This window comes from Solenopsis invicta, chromosome 8 (genome assembly GCF_016802725.1).
Source record: "Solenopsis invicta isolate M01_SB chromosome 8, UNIL_Sinv_3.0, whole genome shotgun sequence".
NCBI classification, from domain to species: Eukaryota; Metazoa; Arthropoda; class Insecta; order Hymenoptera; family Formicidae; genus Solenopsis; species Solenopsis invicta.
Genome location: NC_052671.1, coordinates 1,792,025 through 1,810,589, shown reverse-complemented (window position 1 = coordinate 1,810,589; position 18,565 = coordinate 1,792,025). Strand labels below are relative to the sequence as shown.

The following is an 18,565-nucleotide window of genomic DNA, read 5'->3' as shown; positions in this document are numbered from 1 at the left end:
ACGCGACAGCACATACGAGTCTCGCCCGTGCTAGTTTGTCCAGACGTGTATGTAGCGCTAGCATCCAGCAGCTAGCATCGACATCCGCATCATCCCCTCCGCTTCGACTGAGGCTGTCGCCAAGGACTCCAGCCTTCAAATCGACCCTGCCTCGTAGTCAAACCTACCCTACACGGGTCTCCGTCGACCCTGGTTGCCAGGGTACAAGCTGAAGAGAGAAGAAAAGAGATAAAGAGAGAAAGGGAAAGAGAGAGAGAGAGAGAGGAGAAGGAGAAGGAGAAAAGAGACGGGAGAGCAGGGCGTGTCGTTGCGTCTGCAGGGTTCCGAAGAAAAGGTCTGAAAACCTCTCCGTTACTTTCGCCACCCTTATCCATTCTTACCCCGGCACGCACCAGTGGCCCAACTTTTACCATTTCACCGTCTGGCGAGATAATCTCCCAGTCCTACCTATAATCCAGTAAGAGAGAGAGAAAGACTGAGAGAAATAGGGAGAAAGGGTGAGAGGCGAAAGAGAAAGAAGACAGAACGGAATCACGATTCCCTATTTGCCTCTGTGTCGGCTCTTCTGTGTTTTCCCGGGAAAAGCGGCCACCGTTATTTTAAACTTGCACTGTGCAGGTGCCACAAGCTGTTTCACGTTAATGACTAGGCTAAAGTTGGAACTTAATAGAACTGACCTGAAAGAAAAAAAATTTATCGGCTCGTTGAGAATATATGATATATAATCCCTTACTGAAATAGACGAAAGTAAATTCTAATTTATATTATATTTTATTTCATATAGTGATGTTAATATATTAAAATATCTGAGAACATAATATTAACTGTAATAAATTCACGTTATTAAGCAATACATAATAAGTGATAAATCACTTACAAATTGTCTTACTTGTAATATAATGTAGCTGATATTTCTTAGTCGTCTATGTAGAATACGTATTTATGTATTTAAAAGGTTTGTTATAAATCATTTTGTTATTTTTATTCAAAGAAATATATATATACATATATTTCATGACACAAGTATGAATTTTATGATATTACAAATTAATGTCACATGCTATGAAAACTACAATAAATATTATCGTTTACAATAATCTCTTTTCGAAATAGTAATTACGATAAAATAAATGAAGGATACAATATAGTCAATATGAATACGTGCTAATCTCCTCAGCTGCAAAACGCAGATAACCGTCAATTCATGTGTGTACAGTAATAAATAGGCAAATATTTTCCAAACTGCAACATGTTTAATATACAATGAAGTTGAATAAAGTCGATGCCGACAGAATTGCTTTAAAGATCTCTCTCTCTCTCTCTCTCTCTCTCTCTCTCTCTCTCTCTCTTCCTCTTTCTCTCTCTTATCGTTATTATATTGTACTCCCCCGAAACGAGCACTCTGCCTGAAGACAGACTTCTCGAGTTGTCTTCCGTTAATAGCGTGGGCGTGGATGCAGGTGCAACATGCATATTGCAATGGAATGGACTCGTAAGTGGAGGGTGTACGAGAGGTGGGATTAAATTGCCCCTCGTAGACTCCAATCAGGGACCCTCGGAGAAAATTAGAATGAACGAGACTGTTCGTAGTTGGTGAATTAGACTTGGAGATTGTCGAACGCGGCATTGAAACGATGGCGATTGGGGAACTACGAATCGAGAATTAAGAGGCTACTTTCTTTCGTGTTTATTTTCGATCCATGAACAAACCACAGATTTCAAAGCTGGCTTTTTTTGTGGTATATAGCGTTGTACGCACGTTGCACAATTCAGTATTTAATAGTCGCAGAGAACAAAGAGTATTTATTTTATCTACTCAATTTGCGATCTGATACGAATATTTAAGCAAAGTAACAGTGAGAAAATTTTTAACGACAATGCAGAAATAAAAGAAATATGTTGTTTTGCAATTTAGTGCTCTAATTATGGTGTTTCCATTTAAGATTATATTAACTAACGTCAGCGCGTACATTACGATTATACCTTTCATTTACTTTCGGCTCGATTTACCATCGAGCAAATCACAAATTATCTCATTCCCGATAATGAACTTGGTTCGTGGCGAAATCTCCTTCGATTGAAAGGAATAGAGGCTGATAAAGTCGCTGGTATGAGAGAAAAAAACAGTTTTTTTTTCTTCGAGCTACCAGGGATTACACGTTCCTCCTACAAAGGACTATCGGCAAAATGACGAGGCGCGGGAGCGCTGGAAAGTTGGCAAAATCCGGAGTGCCGCATCGTAAAGATATGCTCGGCGGGTCGCTCGGGAGTCGGGCAGAAAGTATGAAATTGCTTATATTTTATAAAAGCGAAGGAGAATGGGAGAGAGATCCTTGTGCGGCGCGAGAGATGAGGTGGTATCGACGGGCAAATAAAAAAGACGGCGAAGAAGGAGGCAACGTCTTCTTGTGAATAAACAACGAGTATCGTACACGCCGTGGTAACGTAGGCCGATAAAAGAACATGGACGCGCATAGCCGCTTGCATGTAGGGCTGGCATTCCGAAGGTGTGGCGCTCTTTCATGGTTGCGTCAAACGAAAGTCGGTTCGGAAAATTAGAATGTACAGATCGAATTAAGAGATTCAACGAGCGTTGAATTTTATCGTCTTAACGCCGTAACGAGCAACTAAATAGAACGAATCCGATCAAATTTATTTTTGTGTTCGCAATATTGTGCTTGTATAAAGAACTTGAAGAGAAGAGTAAGAAAAGAGACCCTTATAAAGAATAAAAAATACAAGGTTTTTAATACACGAGGAAAATACACTATATAACAGCGATAGAATTGCACGCTCAATTAAATTTTTAATGATTTCTCTCTTTCTCTTTTTCAATGTATTTTACTCATTTGCCTGATTTCTAAAGAATACTTGCTCCAGTATCTCATAATTATATTTTTTCCTCAGACGTGTTCTAAGTTTAAAGAAATGATTTATTAAACTTATTAACCATATTATTACTGCCAACATGCCAGTGTTATTTTAAACCATAACATTTCTTCAGCTTAAAGCATATTCTATATTTACGTACTTTGCAGTAATATTTTGGCCGTACTCCAATTCAAACTTTCGCCAGTTGAACGATTAATGTTACTTATGCGGTTACAGTTTTCATAATTCTGCTCTTTAAACTGTTATCGTCCCGATTATTAAATTCACGTCTCGGCCATCGAAAATATTATAATATTTCCCTGAATTTATTACTGAAACATTTCTTCAATTAAAATTCAAGATAATATTTAATAAATTAATTGAACATGCATTAATTATTCGATTTTCTATTAATATATGGATAAATTTTAATTAAATAATTACTAAAGTAATCAAAATTTATCTTTTAAATACTAAAGTACGCATTGAGATTAGTTCTTCTTGTGAAAAATATAATCAAAACTTCGACATATATATTTCTTGCAAGAAATACATGTAAATGCTGGTATACAGATATCGATTTATTCCTATATGTATATGATACGTGTATCTGAAGGTTCTTCTTGAAAAATATGGCGCCTTTGTCGCTGCATTGTCAAGCTTGCGACGACGGAGGGGAGAGAAAATGGAATACCCTACATACATATATCAAGTTCCTGGCCAATATAGCCTGGAAGGGACGAAGACGCGTGTAATCAACGCGTCAGACAAAACAGCATATTGTTGTTTTGAAGGAACAGTTTACTTAGGTTCGGCATACTACCGCGTTGAATTTATTATAAGGGAGCCCGGTGAACACAACACGCTTGCGCTAACACATCCGTCGCCATTTTCTCAACGTATTTCAAAACATTGATTTTTAAGATATATTAGCTTCCTTAACTGCGATACAGTCGCAAATATAAGATGTATATAGAATTTGAAATTATACTCTATTTTTCGAAAGTGACGTTAATAAAAATTGCATGAAAAATTGCGAATGATATATATTCATTGTTTAATGTTGTTAAAGAATTAATAAAGTAGAGCTTTTAATTTTTCTTTTTTAGTGTAACAAAAGAATATTAAACTATATTACTCAAAAACAATAATAAAATTTAGCTAAAATTTTTAAGCTATTATAATTTCATTTACCTGCAATATAAACGAATATGATAGGAAAATATATCGACACATTTAAATAACAAGGATAACTATACCGATCGAAACACACATCATAGTGGTCAATAATAACTTTTTAGAATTGAGTTTACAAACATTTACAAGATTCCTTAAACTGTACGTCGCATTCTTGACGGAGTTAAAACACAACTTTTAAGAAGAACTCAGAAATGTAATATTACGAAAATTAAGTAATAACTTTAATACTTGCATGCATTTCTACTAATCCTCCTTTTATCCTAAAAATTCTAAAGAATTTATTGCGAAAAATATTATCTTAGGCAGGATAATTTACCATGCTTAATTTATATAATTGATAAATTGATAAGCCTTTATAGCATTAAAATTTATTTATCTCGATGTCTTTACCAAGTATTAGACATGTTAGTAATATGTTATGAGTAAATCAATGTACTTGAACAAAATATGAAAGTTTTATTACGATTTGTTTGCAAGAACACATCTCAAATAAATGCTGATCGCAAGAGGGAGTAAATTAATGTCACTCAATGAATGAATTTGTTTGGCGCAAAGGACACATCTTATTTCTTATCTTGTAAACAGTCCACCGGAGTAATCTGTTGCGGTGTTTACGCGACGATTCTCTCACGTATTACATGTTTGCTTCTATGTAATGAGATGGGGTCGGTCACGGTTCGAGAGTTCTCTACATTGTGCGCGGATCTCGTTAGCAAAGAGATTATTCGCAGAGATTAATTAGCCGCCCTTGTAACTCGCCGTTCTGAATTTCCACCATTGTTGAAACGCAAATTTATCCAATAAGTTTAATGCTCACCATTTATGCTCTTCTTTGAATCTTGTTCTAAGTTTAATTTCCCCATAACAAATTATTTTCCCCAATTAAGTTCTTTTTTCTACCAGCAGCAAGCATTTGATTTACATTAGGAATTAATACGGTCTCTAAATTCGAGAAAAATAACGAGATCTCAATTTGTTGAGAAAAAAATATACGAAAAGAAAAAATTTCGAAAATACATATTTTACGGTAGCCAGATCTCGGCAGGAAACGATACGTCCGGTCGTCTTCTTTATCTTCCCTTTTTCTTTTCTCTGCATCAAAATTTGAATGGATAATATAATTTATTCTGAAATATTTTAGATTTAAATTTTATCTCTTACACACACAATGCCATAAATAAGATAAATATCTTTTTTTGCCAAGTGCGTGTCCTAGTAGATTTCTTTTTTTTATCGATACTCTTTTTGCGTCTATTGTTTGGTGAAGCATCAAAAACGAAGTTGAAACGAATTATTAAGCAATGTCACTGAATTTTAGTGGACGAGATGCGTGAATAAATAAGGTTGGTTAATAAGCGAAATCTATGAGCTAGAATTTATTCGTCGATTCACGGTTATTTCCACGTTGATCTCTAGCGTCAACGTATTTTCTCTTCCGCAGCGGCGTCATCGAGCCTGTAACCGAAACTAGGATGGTTCCGAACGACTTTGTTTGCTCGTCGGGGACCCTACGTATCACGAACTCGTGCAAACTCACATACGAGAGCGCATATCCCGTATCTATTCGCGAAAATCCACGCGTATTCATGTCAACTCCACCTCCGCGATTGCGTTGAATTTGCCGAAATCACGGGGTGTTTGAACGAGTGGTCCGTGTACGGGTATTTATACGTGCGCATGGATATGTATACGCACGGCGTGTATTTGTTGTGCACGTGCGAGCGGGTACGTGCGCGGGTATTCGCGCGTTTATACGCGTTTCCCGTTTCGCTATTGCAACGTGTAGTCCCTCCCGTCTCCTCGCTTCCCTCTGTTCGCCACGTTCAGTTTCCATGTCCCACGAACAATCCAATTTATACGCCGGATTATTCTGAGAACCGTCGTGGAACCGAGGGTGGCTTTCAACCCTCTCCCTTCCTCTTCTACCTGGTCGTCGGACCCTCTCGAACCCTACCACTTCCTACGTGCCTGCCTCGACTGCTGGCTAAATCGCCATGGCCGGTTCGAGGGAGCATGCCCTCAACAGCGATTCGATCGAGCTGGTTCTCCGCCCGAATATGGCTGATCGTCACGTTCTTTCCTTCCTCGTCCTCGATAGTACAGTTATTTTCCGCTCTCAGCAATTTATCGTACTCTTTCCGTTTTAATGAACGCCTATGAAGCCTTTCTGTTTATGCGTAGATATAGATTAAGAACCTCCCAAGATTTATTTCCCGCATGTAAGAGCTTACATAAAGGATGTCAGATTTATTCGGAAGGAAAGCAATGCTATAAAAGTACGCGATTGAACTTACTGATGCGGTCGCAATGCGATTGCCCTGGTTCCGTCCAAATATCTTTGCATCTTGATAACTCGAGCCAATATTGTTTGAATGTTCTCTTTTACTTCCAGTGCCTTCATTTTGCTCCTGTATTTAACATTCCAGGTTCCACGTGACCGCACTTAATTGCTCGCGATGGAGTCTTTAATTGAAATCAGAAAATTTTTATAATGCAGCGAAGATTTCAGATTTCATCTTATGAGATATTAAATAAATATCTTATTACGCATGTGGAGACCATTTGCAGTTGGAAATATTTTTTAACGAAATATTAGTTAGTTCTGCCTTGTTTATGAGTTGTTATAATTGTTAACGCAGAATACCTATCGGATACATTCTTAGAAACTGATCTCGTTTAAAAATAGCTAATTATACGTCTTTTCATCCACCGCTCAATTTTTGCGAATTTATTCTCGTCCAATAGACTCTTCAGTAATGCTGTGTCAATGTGATAATGGTGATATTTTTTTCTATTGGCAATTAACGCTATAGAGTTCTGAATCTTGATAGAATATTTACGATACACCACATTACATGTCCATAAGATATTTCTGCCTTTCTGGGAGAACATTCCCGGCTATCTTACATATCTCCGTACAACGTATCTCCGCTGTACATTATCCATTCTTCACGATTCTTCCTGTAAGCTCTCATTAGCATCTTTTTAGTAAAACCAAAAGGATTGAAATAATTGCATAGATATCTTCCCACTTTACGTACAAACTCGTCGCATATACATGGCTCATTAAAACTCGGGATATATTAATAATTTAGTGGTAAGAACGTTGATGCACGCTGAACGTCCACTTCTCTTTTTAAACTTGAACCGTCGCGTCGGGATTTCGTGCAGGATTTCTACTAAATTCACGTAGATCTCCGTAGTCATCGTGTCCCGTTACCGAAATAGAAAACACTTGACGCACAAGTGCCGCAATTATTCGATCTCGATTCGTATTTCTTGCGCATGCAGCGTCCGTCCGTAGCGTCTGGAGCGTAAACGTTGACGGAGCAAAAATCTCTTGCCGAAGAATGGCAGACATTCACGAAGACCCTTTATAAAAAATTCAGAGCTTCCCGACGAAACGAACGATAGGTTATATTGATTCTCGATTAAGACGCCCTGGCCAAAGTTTTTTGTTTGCTGCGTGATCGTGTGGCCGCTCTCTGGAAATTTACGGAACGAGTAATTTCCCCGTCTTCTCTATGTGCTCAACTTTTTACAAAGGTTCCTCCCTATTTCTGCCAATGAATCGTCGCGTTTCCGCAGTATTACGAGCTCGAATAACTTGGGCTCGCAAACAACGTGTACGACTTTGCTTACTCGTTTAGAAATAATTTCGTGTGAGAATAATATTTGAGACCAATAGTTTACAACAATTTTGTGTTGCTCATAAACAGTATTAAGCAAAATTTTTTTTTATGTACGCGCAGTAAGCTAAAGTCTTCCAATTCTACCTTATAGAAAATATCTGTTCATGAATTTGAAGAATAAAAATTTCTATATTGATCTGTTAGAGTATCTAATTAGCGACAATTCGTTGTACGAACAAATTTGTAAATTTTGAATTCACTTAGTCATTGAAGTAAAAGTCAATAAAAAATAAGATTTTACTCTGTCGCTATTAATTTATAAACATTGATTTTTCAACGACAAACATTTGAAAAAAAAATCACGTAACAATTTATATCTCAGCAGGTGTAACGGGTGAATCTTTATTTAAACAAGCACGACATCTGTTTTTTTTTTATTCGGATGTATTTTGTAAAAAAACACGAATATGTGACCGTTCAGGAGAGCAGAAGCGCTCGATACACGGATAAGCAACTGTTAGGTGCAGACAGTTTGTGGCGCTTTAGAATGAGGATTTATATCCCCGTCTGAGACGTAAACAATGCGCGAGACGCGGTGATAAATCCGCAGCGGACCCTCTTTCCTCTCCGCCTTCTGTGTCGCTGGTTATCTAGGTCTAGGAAATTGTCACTTAGTATGCTCTATTACCAAAGTTACATGCTACTATTACGTTCGTCATACATTACGTTTCATAGAGATACGCATCTGAGATGTCTCCTTATCTTACTAACATTTAACGTATTTCATTAATATTATCTAATAACAGTCATAGAAACTTAACAGAACAACATTATAAATTTTAATAATGTTTTTGCGTTTTGGACAAGAATAATAAAATGATTCATATCATTGAATAACAAATATGAATAATAATGAATATAAATAAATTCATTATGAATAATTAAGTGGCTGATATTCTTCAAAAGCTCTATTGCCACATTATATGTACTAATATAGTTTTATAAAATTTTAATGGAATAATTCATTTACGATAATACTTGCAAGAAGTATTTTTGTAAAACGTATTGTTATGTGTTATCGTAAAATTTTCTGTTATATTCTATACTTGAATTGATTCAAAACTGTAATTTTTATTTGCTAATCTGTTTCTTTTTAAAAAATATTTTATGAACATTTTTTAATTATATTTTCTAATCGTTTATATTTACAAAAACTGTGTATAATTTCTTGACATTTTTATTTGAAAGGAAAAACAAGATTGTCAATAGTCAGTTATTAAAATTAAGATAGTAGATTGTAAACAATGTCTATATGTACAAGAAAAAGAAAGTGGTTATGTAATTTTAGACGTATTATAAGCGATATCATTAAATGTAGCATATTTGACGCGATTAATATTTTTAGCGATTACACATATAATTATGGTGATTACAGCATTTTATTGCGTATGACGTAGGTTTCGACAATAAGAAACACTTTCTTACATGGTATTTATGAAGCTAGAAATGAAGTTTACTCCATTAGTAACTTAAATGCGTTTTATATGGATATTAAGGCAGTTCAATTATCACAAGTCGTAAAAAAGAGTGTACAAAAAGGGAGAAATGATTATTATGACGCTTGACGAACGATTTTATAGAGAAATTATGAAAAGAGAAAGATTGCGCATTGTAGGTTAATGTCCCGTAAAGTTACAATAATGTCGTTGATACCGACGTTTACAACCGCACTAATTGCAGCACTTTATTAGTAAACTATTAATATACGAATCATATCGACTCGTAATCATCAATCCCAACATTCTGTTGAGAAAAATAAATGATGGAGAAAGACGAGAAAGCGTCCAATACGTACTTATCCGAACCATGTAATCAACCACGCGTTTAGTACAGTTGCAAATTAATGTGCACATTAATTTCGCATTTGGAATATTGGAATCTGCGATTTCAATATTTTAAAAGAGGGAAAGACAGACCGAAGTTTCGTAACGCCTTCGAATAATAGCAAATCCAGCATCGGCCCTCCGCGATAAAATCCCTGAGATTTACATTTAAGTAAGACAATTTACATTTAATCGTGCGAGGTTTATTTACTTTGTAACGACCCGCCGAGTGTGTTGTTGTGTTATGTACGCGAATCGCGAATGCGTCGAGGTTACCGTGGATACACCGACGGACGTATAAATCGTTTGCGCAAGAGGGGTTCGTGATGGCAAAACCACGACGGAGGAGGGTTCCGCCCGTAAGGTGCACGCAAATACGAACCGAGTGGTATAATGGCGATAAAGTGATACTGATGATTACATTTAAATGTCTCCAGTCTTCGCGCAATTGTCTCCCATTGACACACAATCTCTTAATTGAACCTTCTATTGTACACTGCACACATGTCATTGTCAACACTACACAAATATTTACAGCGATTCAACGATGCAACGGCGATCAATTAGCGGTTTTATCATCGTGTCAAAGATGAATTCTTGGTTTATAACGTCAGAGAAGTTACTTTGCGAAGAAACTTTGTATAAAGTATTCTTTCCTCACTTAAACTACGTCTCGATATTCGGTGAAATAATTTCCGACGCGTCTCCCGCGCCGGGAAAGTTCAAGTTTAGTCACTTGCGAGGAGACCGTCGTGCACTGTCGGAGAAATCACGGTATGCCGGCGGCGATGGTAAAAGGTTCGATAGAAAGACCTGACTCGAAAAAAGGAACCCTTTCGCTCTGGGGTTTTTATAACGTAGTAAATAAGGAACTTTCTCCTAACCCTCTTTTTAGCGTAAAGTCAAGCACCACATCAGCGATCCGTAAAGCTGCTTTCACCGGCTCAGGCTATTTTCTTTACCCCCCTGTGTGCGTTTCAATATGAGATGTTTCATAGAAAATAATCAGTGTAGTTAAAAAATACACATGCTAGCGAGGCAGGTGTACATACTTGAAGCATTTTACATTAGACGCGTAATTATCAGAGAAGACAGAAATCTTAAATTAATTATTATCTTTTTGTCTTGTTTCTAATTACAGATTACCGACATGCTAAGCCGCCAACGAAATCGCCCGAACACCGGTAAGTTTAGAATATTGCAGGTAGACAATGTGCATGAGATGATTGTACGTAATTGCGCGGATTTTCCGGTAACGCGATTAGAAAAATAACGGTACGGCAAAGAAAATGGGTTACGAGAAATTCATCATAATTCGAGGTAGCGGCCGTTAAAGCGGCGTTACGCTCGTCTTATTTCGCACGAGCGTAATTTGAACTTGAAAAATGCGGTTTTTATAGCCGAGTAATTTGAACTGGCATGCATATAAAATAGTGCAGCGGGCAGTGCTGTAAAAGATTCACAGGGACGGTTACGTTGAGATAAAAATGACAATGTATCAAAGAAATGGATTGCATCCGCAAGAGACTAGCCGTAACGCAACGGCCAAGTATCCCAGCAATTTTCTCGACGCTGCCGACTTTCTAGAACGACGATGATGAAGAACCGCTGAAGCGAAACCGCACGTGTTTTATTATAGCTTTAATTGCAAGTATCCTCTTAGCTGTACTTTACGCTGATCGTAACCATAGGAAAACGTAAAATATAGACGTTGCAATTATGCATTGCCTTTAAGGAGCTCTTGTTGTTCATCGTATCAAGACACGTATCGATGGAAAATAATATTACGAGTCTCATTATTCAGTTTTGTCGGTCAAAGAGAACGACCAATAAATTTTATCTTTGACCGATATGCGTGTCAAAACCGAATAGCGTAAAATTTACGAAACTTAGAATTATACTTAATTAACATCAATAAATTTTGAAATCATAAATTTTATGATAAAAAAGAAGATAAAGTGATTTTTTATGCATAAAAGAAAGATTTTAAAGTTTTTATCTAAAATGTTACGTTACTTTAGTAATAAAGAAATAGCGCTTGTGATTATTTACTCACGTCGGAAGATTGGTACAGAAAGGAAGATCTCAAAGTGTCTTACGGGAGTATTTTTGTTTCAAATTATCAATGAGTTATTAACAATTATGAGTTTGACTTTCAAAAATTACAATTGTGGACAGCTTAACGACTTGCACATTTTAACATCTCGGACACAATAAATTCTGGGAAGAAAGTGACGAATTTTTTTCCGTAACTTTCACCAACCGACACTCTGCAGATTTGTTTTAACGTGATTAATGTTCAATTTTATTTTGAGATAAGTATTATTTTGACAATTAACTACTTATTTTATCATGTAATATGCTTAAAAGCCTTGATGTTAACCTTTTTGCTTCTGTTAATTATTATATATTATTGATATATTGTTAATTCGAATGGTTTGTTGTTTGAGACGGTTGAAGAAGATCGAAAAGATCGAAACATTTTGTTTTAATTAACATTGTTAAAAATAAAATCACGGTAAACCAACATCTTATATTTATGTGCTCGTTTCCAATGAGCAGGCAATATTTTTTAAATGTTTTTTAATGTGTTTTTAATAAAATTTTATTTTAAAAACTTTTTATCTATTTTTATTATTTATTTATTTGGTTAATTTAAGCTGTTTTATTTCTTAAATTACATTATTTATATTTTATTAAATTATTTAAATAAAATAATATAGGCATGATAATAATAGCTAAAAGATTTACTTTTTCGTATAAAGTCAATATAAAACATATTGGATCTTTAATATTGCTACAAAAATATGAATTATATTAGAACATATTAATTGCAATATATTAAATTAAATTTTAATGTTAAGATATTATCTTTCGTAAAATATGTCAAATTCTTTTGTAATTAAGTTTGAAATCAATTAACTACATGTTTATAAACGTTTTTGATTGTTGTAAATTATGAATCAACCACATCAAAAATTGATGAATTTTTTTCTAATTACAAAACTTAAAATTAGTTTTATCTTCTGCATTATTCTCCGCGCGCTTTATCTTCAGTGTTATCTTAAAGGCAATGCAAAAATGTAATTTAGCAAAATGCCCTTCCCTTACGCACGTATTTTCGCAAACTCACCCTCTTTCGCGTGTCCGCCCCCGTGTTCATCCCTTCGGTATTATTCTATTAGTTGCGGGAGACGTAATTTATAGCTTCTCTAAGAGGTAGTTTGCAAAGTACAACGCCATTATAAATTCGCGCTCACGTTCGGACAGGCTGATCTTGGCCGCGACGTCGCAGTTTCGCAAACGCACACCAAGAACGCGGCACTTTGCACACTGCGACACACCCTGCGCCGTTAATTCGTTATTTTACTTCACCCTTTACGGCGGATAGGTACGATTTTCTCCGCAATTTATAGTAACCGATACCGTCGATGGCCATTCGTATTCGAAAACGAGCCGACACTCTTCTTATCTCCTCTCTCTTTCGTGCTCCGCGTGTCTCTCTCGCCTTCTACTTTTCAGACGAAAAAGAAATTCCCATCGACAGTGTGGCGCGTAGGATCATACACACGATAGGATCGTACGTACGCATATATTAATGGACGAAAGCATGTAATGCGAATTCACGGGCACTCCGATATTAGGGCGCCACTCCAATTCTCTTCAATCTCAAAGAGTGCTCCATTTAAAGTACATTCGAATTGGATTACATCGCGCGCGATTGCGTTTTCTTTATCTTAAAACAAATCCATTATAAATCTACTATCTCAAATATCGTTGTACATAGTTGTCAAGTTTTCAATATTTTAAGGAGGCATTTGTCAAAAATATTATGTTACATCAATTCATTTGAATTAATAGCGCAATACTTAGATTTTTGCGAAAATTTAACGATCTCAAGTTTTTGGTGCGTGCACACGCAAACATGTGCGCGCACTTGCGATTAATGATGTACGCATGTTCGCTATAAGTCAACCGTAAGACGGGCAGAAATTAATTAAGCGCAACCAGCATTCGCTATGAATTTCAGGTTTAATATCGTAAGACGGGCGAGGTAATTGCGCCTCCATTTTATATCGAATTAATTGACGCCGTTAAGTCATAGCCTTCGCGCTTCTCCACTCTGAACTTTTGCAATTCTACTGCGCGACTCGCGATGTTTTAAGGCATTTTAAGACGCTTTAATATCCGCACGGTGTGCTTGTCGCCACGTATCTCGTTTTGTATGACCGTTGAGCGTTCATCGTTTCCGATTTTACGATCTAACGAGGAAACATTTGCAAGTATTCACCCACGATTTTGATAAACTTTAGATATGCTGTGGAATAGTTTGAAAAATGCATTTTTTAAACAAGTACTTTATCACGTTATGGAATTGAAATGGTCATTTCAAACTAAATGTTTGATTTTACAAGAATATTATTGAAATCATTGAATATAGAAAAAACATTTTTAAACCAAATTTGCATGCATGAAAAGAACAATTGTACATTAGATACGTTATGAAAATAATTATGTTGAATTATTTAAAAAAAATGTATCGGATGTTTAACTTGCTGAAATGTGCTCAAAACTGTTTGCAACGAAATTATCGTGTGTAGTTGAGGGTTCTATATAATTAATTTAATAAACCAAAATAAAATTGTTTTCTGATATGTATCTAGCTAAATTTTTAGATGCTGCAATAAAATTATTTTTTTTTATGCGTTGTTTAATGTATTTTATTAAGTGGATTTGGAATTTTTAAAGATAAATAATAAATATTAAACGATCCAATGAACGGACTTGCATCTATTATATATCCAGACACAAAATCTTATTGTATTAATCTCAAATTCTTTCTTTATTATAATATTAAAGCACAATTTTAATCTTAACTATTTAAATATTACAATTGGGTCTTCATATTACAATAAAGAAGAAATTTGAGATTAATATAATAAATTTATGTGTGACTGTCCGGATATAGCTGCATGTCCAATCACTGGGACGTTACTTTATATATTTTTGAAAGAAAATTTAAAAATTATGAGTATATTAACGTATCTAATGTACAATGATTTGAAAATTCTGTTTTTATAAAAATGTAGGAAATTATAAAAAAAAAAAATTTGGAATAGTATGACATTTTCAATAATCTAAATATAATATTGATGCAATAAAATGCATCAAATAAAACCATAAAACTTTGTCTAAAGAATCAAATATATTGACTTAATCTAAAATAGCTATTTTAATTCGTTAACATACGCTTGAACGTTTATAAATATTATTTTACATTATATAATGTTTCTGGAGACTTGCAAATATCTCTTTAAAAGTGAAACGATAACATATATTCCGTGTCATTTAATCGAAAAAGACGATAAACATGCAATCGATCGATTCTTAACTTATTATTTTATCTTGCATTTTCGCAAAATTTCAGGTAGTTATTTATACGGCATCATGAGTTAATGCTGCATTAATATTAGCACACATGAAAATTTACGGATTAGAAGCCAATTATTGATCATTCAATATATTCAAGCGATGTGAAAAATGTCAAATTAGCGGACCCGCTTTTGGTAGCGACCGGTGAAGGCAGTAACCGGTTTGCCCTTTTTTCCGTGCACGATTCAACTTCGCGATCGCGAGCTCGCAAACACCGCTCTGTTTTCTTCAAAATAAAATCAGCGATAAACTAATCTCGTTTTTCACTCGCAGCAGAATCGTGACAGAAAGTTGCCTGCTGTACTTTACGATAGCGATCTGTATTTCTGTAATTTGCAATAAAATATATTGCAAGGATCTCTAATACGATAACTTGGCTAAGATTAGTTTAATTCACGTGCACTTACTGTTGATATTGGAAATTCTCCGCCCGAACACGATGCTATTAAGATGATACTCGTCGCGAATACCGACGAATAGCGACGACCATCTCGACTATTTAGACGCAGAAGTCGCGGATTACGTTTCCATTATTTCAAAAGTTGCCAGAACCATGGAGATACGGAGCATTGCATTTCCTATCCCATGATGGCTGACAACGTCCCACCCCACTCCACATCTGCGCGCAGCTCTCTCACAAAAGCGACGGGTCCAGAAAGGACGAGCCTAGCCTAACCTAACCCTTACTTAAGCTCCCTTTTGCACTTGGCGGCCATGTTGCTGCGAGGGTTGGGCCATCAAAACGACGGCGACTCATTGGCCGCGAAAAGAGGAAGAGAGAGAGAGAAAGAGAGCGACTCTTCCATTTCCGTCTTACTCTATCGCCGTGTCTCTCGTACCGTCTCCTTTCCTTCACGCTCTCTTCATCCGACATCCCCTATAGCACGTCTCTCCGTCCTTCTTCTTTCGGTTCTTCTCGCTCTAAACTGACATTTTTTCCCCATCCTCGTCCGTCTCATTCTGAATTCTGTTCCTGTCCTTATCTTCCGCTCTTCTTCCCCCGCAACCTACGGATTCCGTCTCACTATCTCGCCCTGTCGGTCTCTCCGCCACGAGTAAAGTTAGGTTTATTTTTTATTATTCCTCATGTTTGTCGGACATGTTCAGAGCTATCCTCCGGCTATGCGACCCTTTGCGTTCCTTGCCGTGGGGCCACGTGAAATTTATTTCGCGAGTTCGATGTTCTAGATATCGCTACGTCCGCAAAGGAAAAGCGTCGCATTCGTGGATGATAGCGCGATACCTCGTTCATATGAAAAAGAATTTAAGTTGTTTTTCTGCTCCATTTGCATATTACACATTTTTCGCCAAGATTTTGCGCGATCTTATGATGATTAAATGAACAGTAATTTTTATTTTTTTGTCTTATGTAATATATTCGCGTGAAGACTATTTCATGCGAAGCAGTATACAGCATTTTTTACAACCAAAATTGTCGGATAATATTGTAAATCATTTTAATGTAATAATTGTTTTATCTAATTCGCATTAAGATAATTTTATTATAAATAAAAAATTTTATGTAGATGTTACATTTGTTACATGCATTTAAGTGGAAAATTATTTGTATTAGCTTAAAGGAATAGGAACTACCAGAATGTTAAAAATTATTCTTCGTAAAATATATGTAGTGCTTATTGCATATTTTTGGATTAAATAAAATTAATATGTTTAATTCCTATGATAAATACCTGTTAGACTAATATTTTTAACAAAGAAGAATATCAATTTAACTTTTTTGATCTTAACAATTTTAATATGCAAAGAATATATATTAAAACTTATTAACATTACGAATAATTTTATATTAAATATATTTTATTAGAATTGAAGAGTATTATTTATTAAAATATTTATGTACTTTTTGTATTTTTTTATATTAATATTAGTTTGATTGCGTTATTACATAGAAAGATTAAATTACTTTTAATAAAAGGATGAAAATTAAAACAACTTTCGAGCTTGGGAAATCAATAAAGAGATCTATAAATCGCTTTAAATGGTTAAAATAAATTTAAACAAGTGTAATGAGACGACTAACTCACCTGTCAATTGTATTTGCCAATAGTACCTTAATGTTTCAAAAATCTTTACGATTGTAAGAACTTGTTTGTCGAACTGATTGAAACTGAGTGAGTTTCTCTAAACTTGTTTCTCTAAAAAGGTGAAATTTAATCCCACCGTTAGTTAGCAACCCTTTTCTAGCTTTCTAATTCCTATTTCTGGTGTTTAGATGCTTTCTCTAACCCTTTTATGAATTGCAAACGCTTCAGCCGGTGGCATTATCGCTCTGAATTCTTTTCCTTTTGACCCTTTTTTATGATCGCTGTAAAAGGAAAAAAATCTGTCAACCTTGCTCTCTTACAATAAAATTCAAAGAAAGGTTATTCTAAAAACGTCAACCTTGAATAGAAGAATATATTCCTTAGAAAATTCTCTTGAAGAAAATTTCAATAAAAATTCATTAGTTTTATGCTGTGCACTTACGACAGATTACTTCTATATAATTTGATTTTTTGCACGTTCCAAATGAATAAATAACTCTGTTATTTGCTCTGTTTCCGTTTTAAATACTTTTGTAATACTAAATAAAATAATTTACATAAAGAGAAAATATATCTGTTTTCTCTTTATGTAAATTATTTTATTTAGTATTATAAAAGTATTTAAAACGGAAACAGAGCAAAAATTATTAAACGTAAATAAAAATGGTCTATTAAAATTTTTTTAATTTTTAGTTATATACTCGTAGTTAGCTATATTGATTAAAAGAAATTAAATAATTATACTGAGAAAAAGATTTGTTAAAGAATTAAAATATTTGGTTTAATACGTTCGGTTAAATATTAAGTTTATTTAGTTAATTCTTGAAAAATTGTAATGGTTGGCATGAATAAACTATACTCTAATGTTGTGTAAACTATAGTTTTTTGTACAACTAAATAATTATTGAATCAACCTATTGTTTAATTGAACATGTCGGACTAAATGTTTTTTAGTTTTTCAATAAATTGTTTTTCTCAGAATATTAATTAAGTAAAAAATAATTTTCAATTTAAAACAAATATTATCGAATTACTTTGAGACTTCTTGGATTTTTTACTTAAAGATTAATAAGATATTTGTATGTATTTCTATGTCTTTTTATATCTAATTGTAAGAAACATTAATTATTTCAATTTTAATTGTTATTGAAAAAGTAGTTGTATTCTATATTTTAAATAAATTTTATTCAATTTAGATAAATATTGTTGCAAATGCAAGTTTAAAAATATTATTTAATTAAAATTAAATAGTTTTGAAATATGTTTGAAAAAACATACGTTTTGGTACTTATATCTGGTAAAACAATAAAATATAAGAATTAATTATATTTAAAAACATTTTTAAGGAATTGTGCTTTAATTCGTTATAAATTATGTATGCTTAACTCATACGCATATCTCATTTTTTATTTTGTATTTAAGAAAGATGTACACATTATAGTTGTGACTTTTTCAAAAATACATTAATTGTCGTCATGCATATAATACACGTATATTTGCT

General features: G+C 34.5%; 1 protein-coding gene across 2 annotated transcripts in view; it reads left to right on the top strand.

Moving 5' to 3' along the window:
* The window catches only part of LOC120358599, a 169,398-nt gene that overhangs the window by 104,579 nt on the left and 46,254 nt on the right, over window positions 1-18,565 (top strand). For both annotated transcript variants that reach the window (XM_039453227.1, XM_039453229.1), the window contains one exon: window positions 10,728-10,770. In XM_039453227.1, the coding sequence (XP_039309161.1) occupies window positions 10,728-10,770 (43 nt within the window). The remainder of the gene's footprint in view (window positions 1-10,727; window positions 10,771-18,565) is intronic.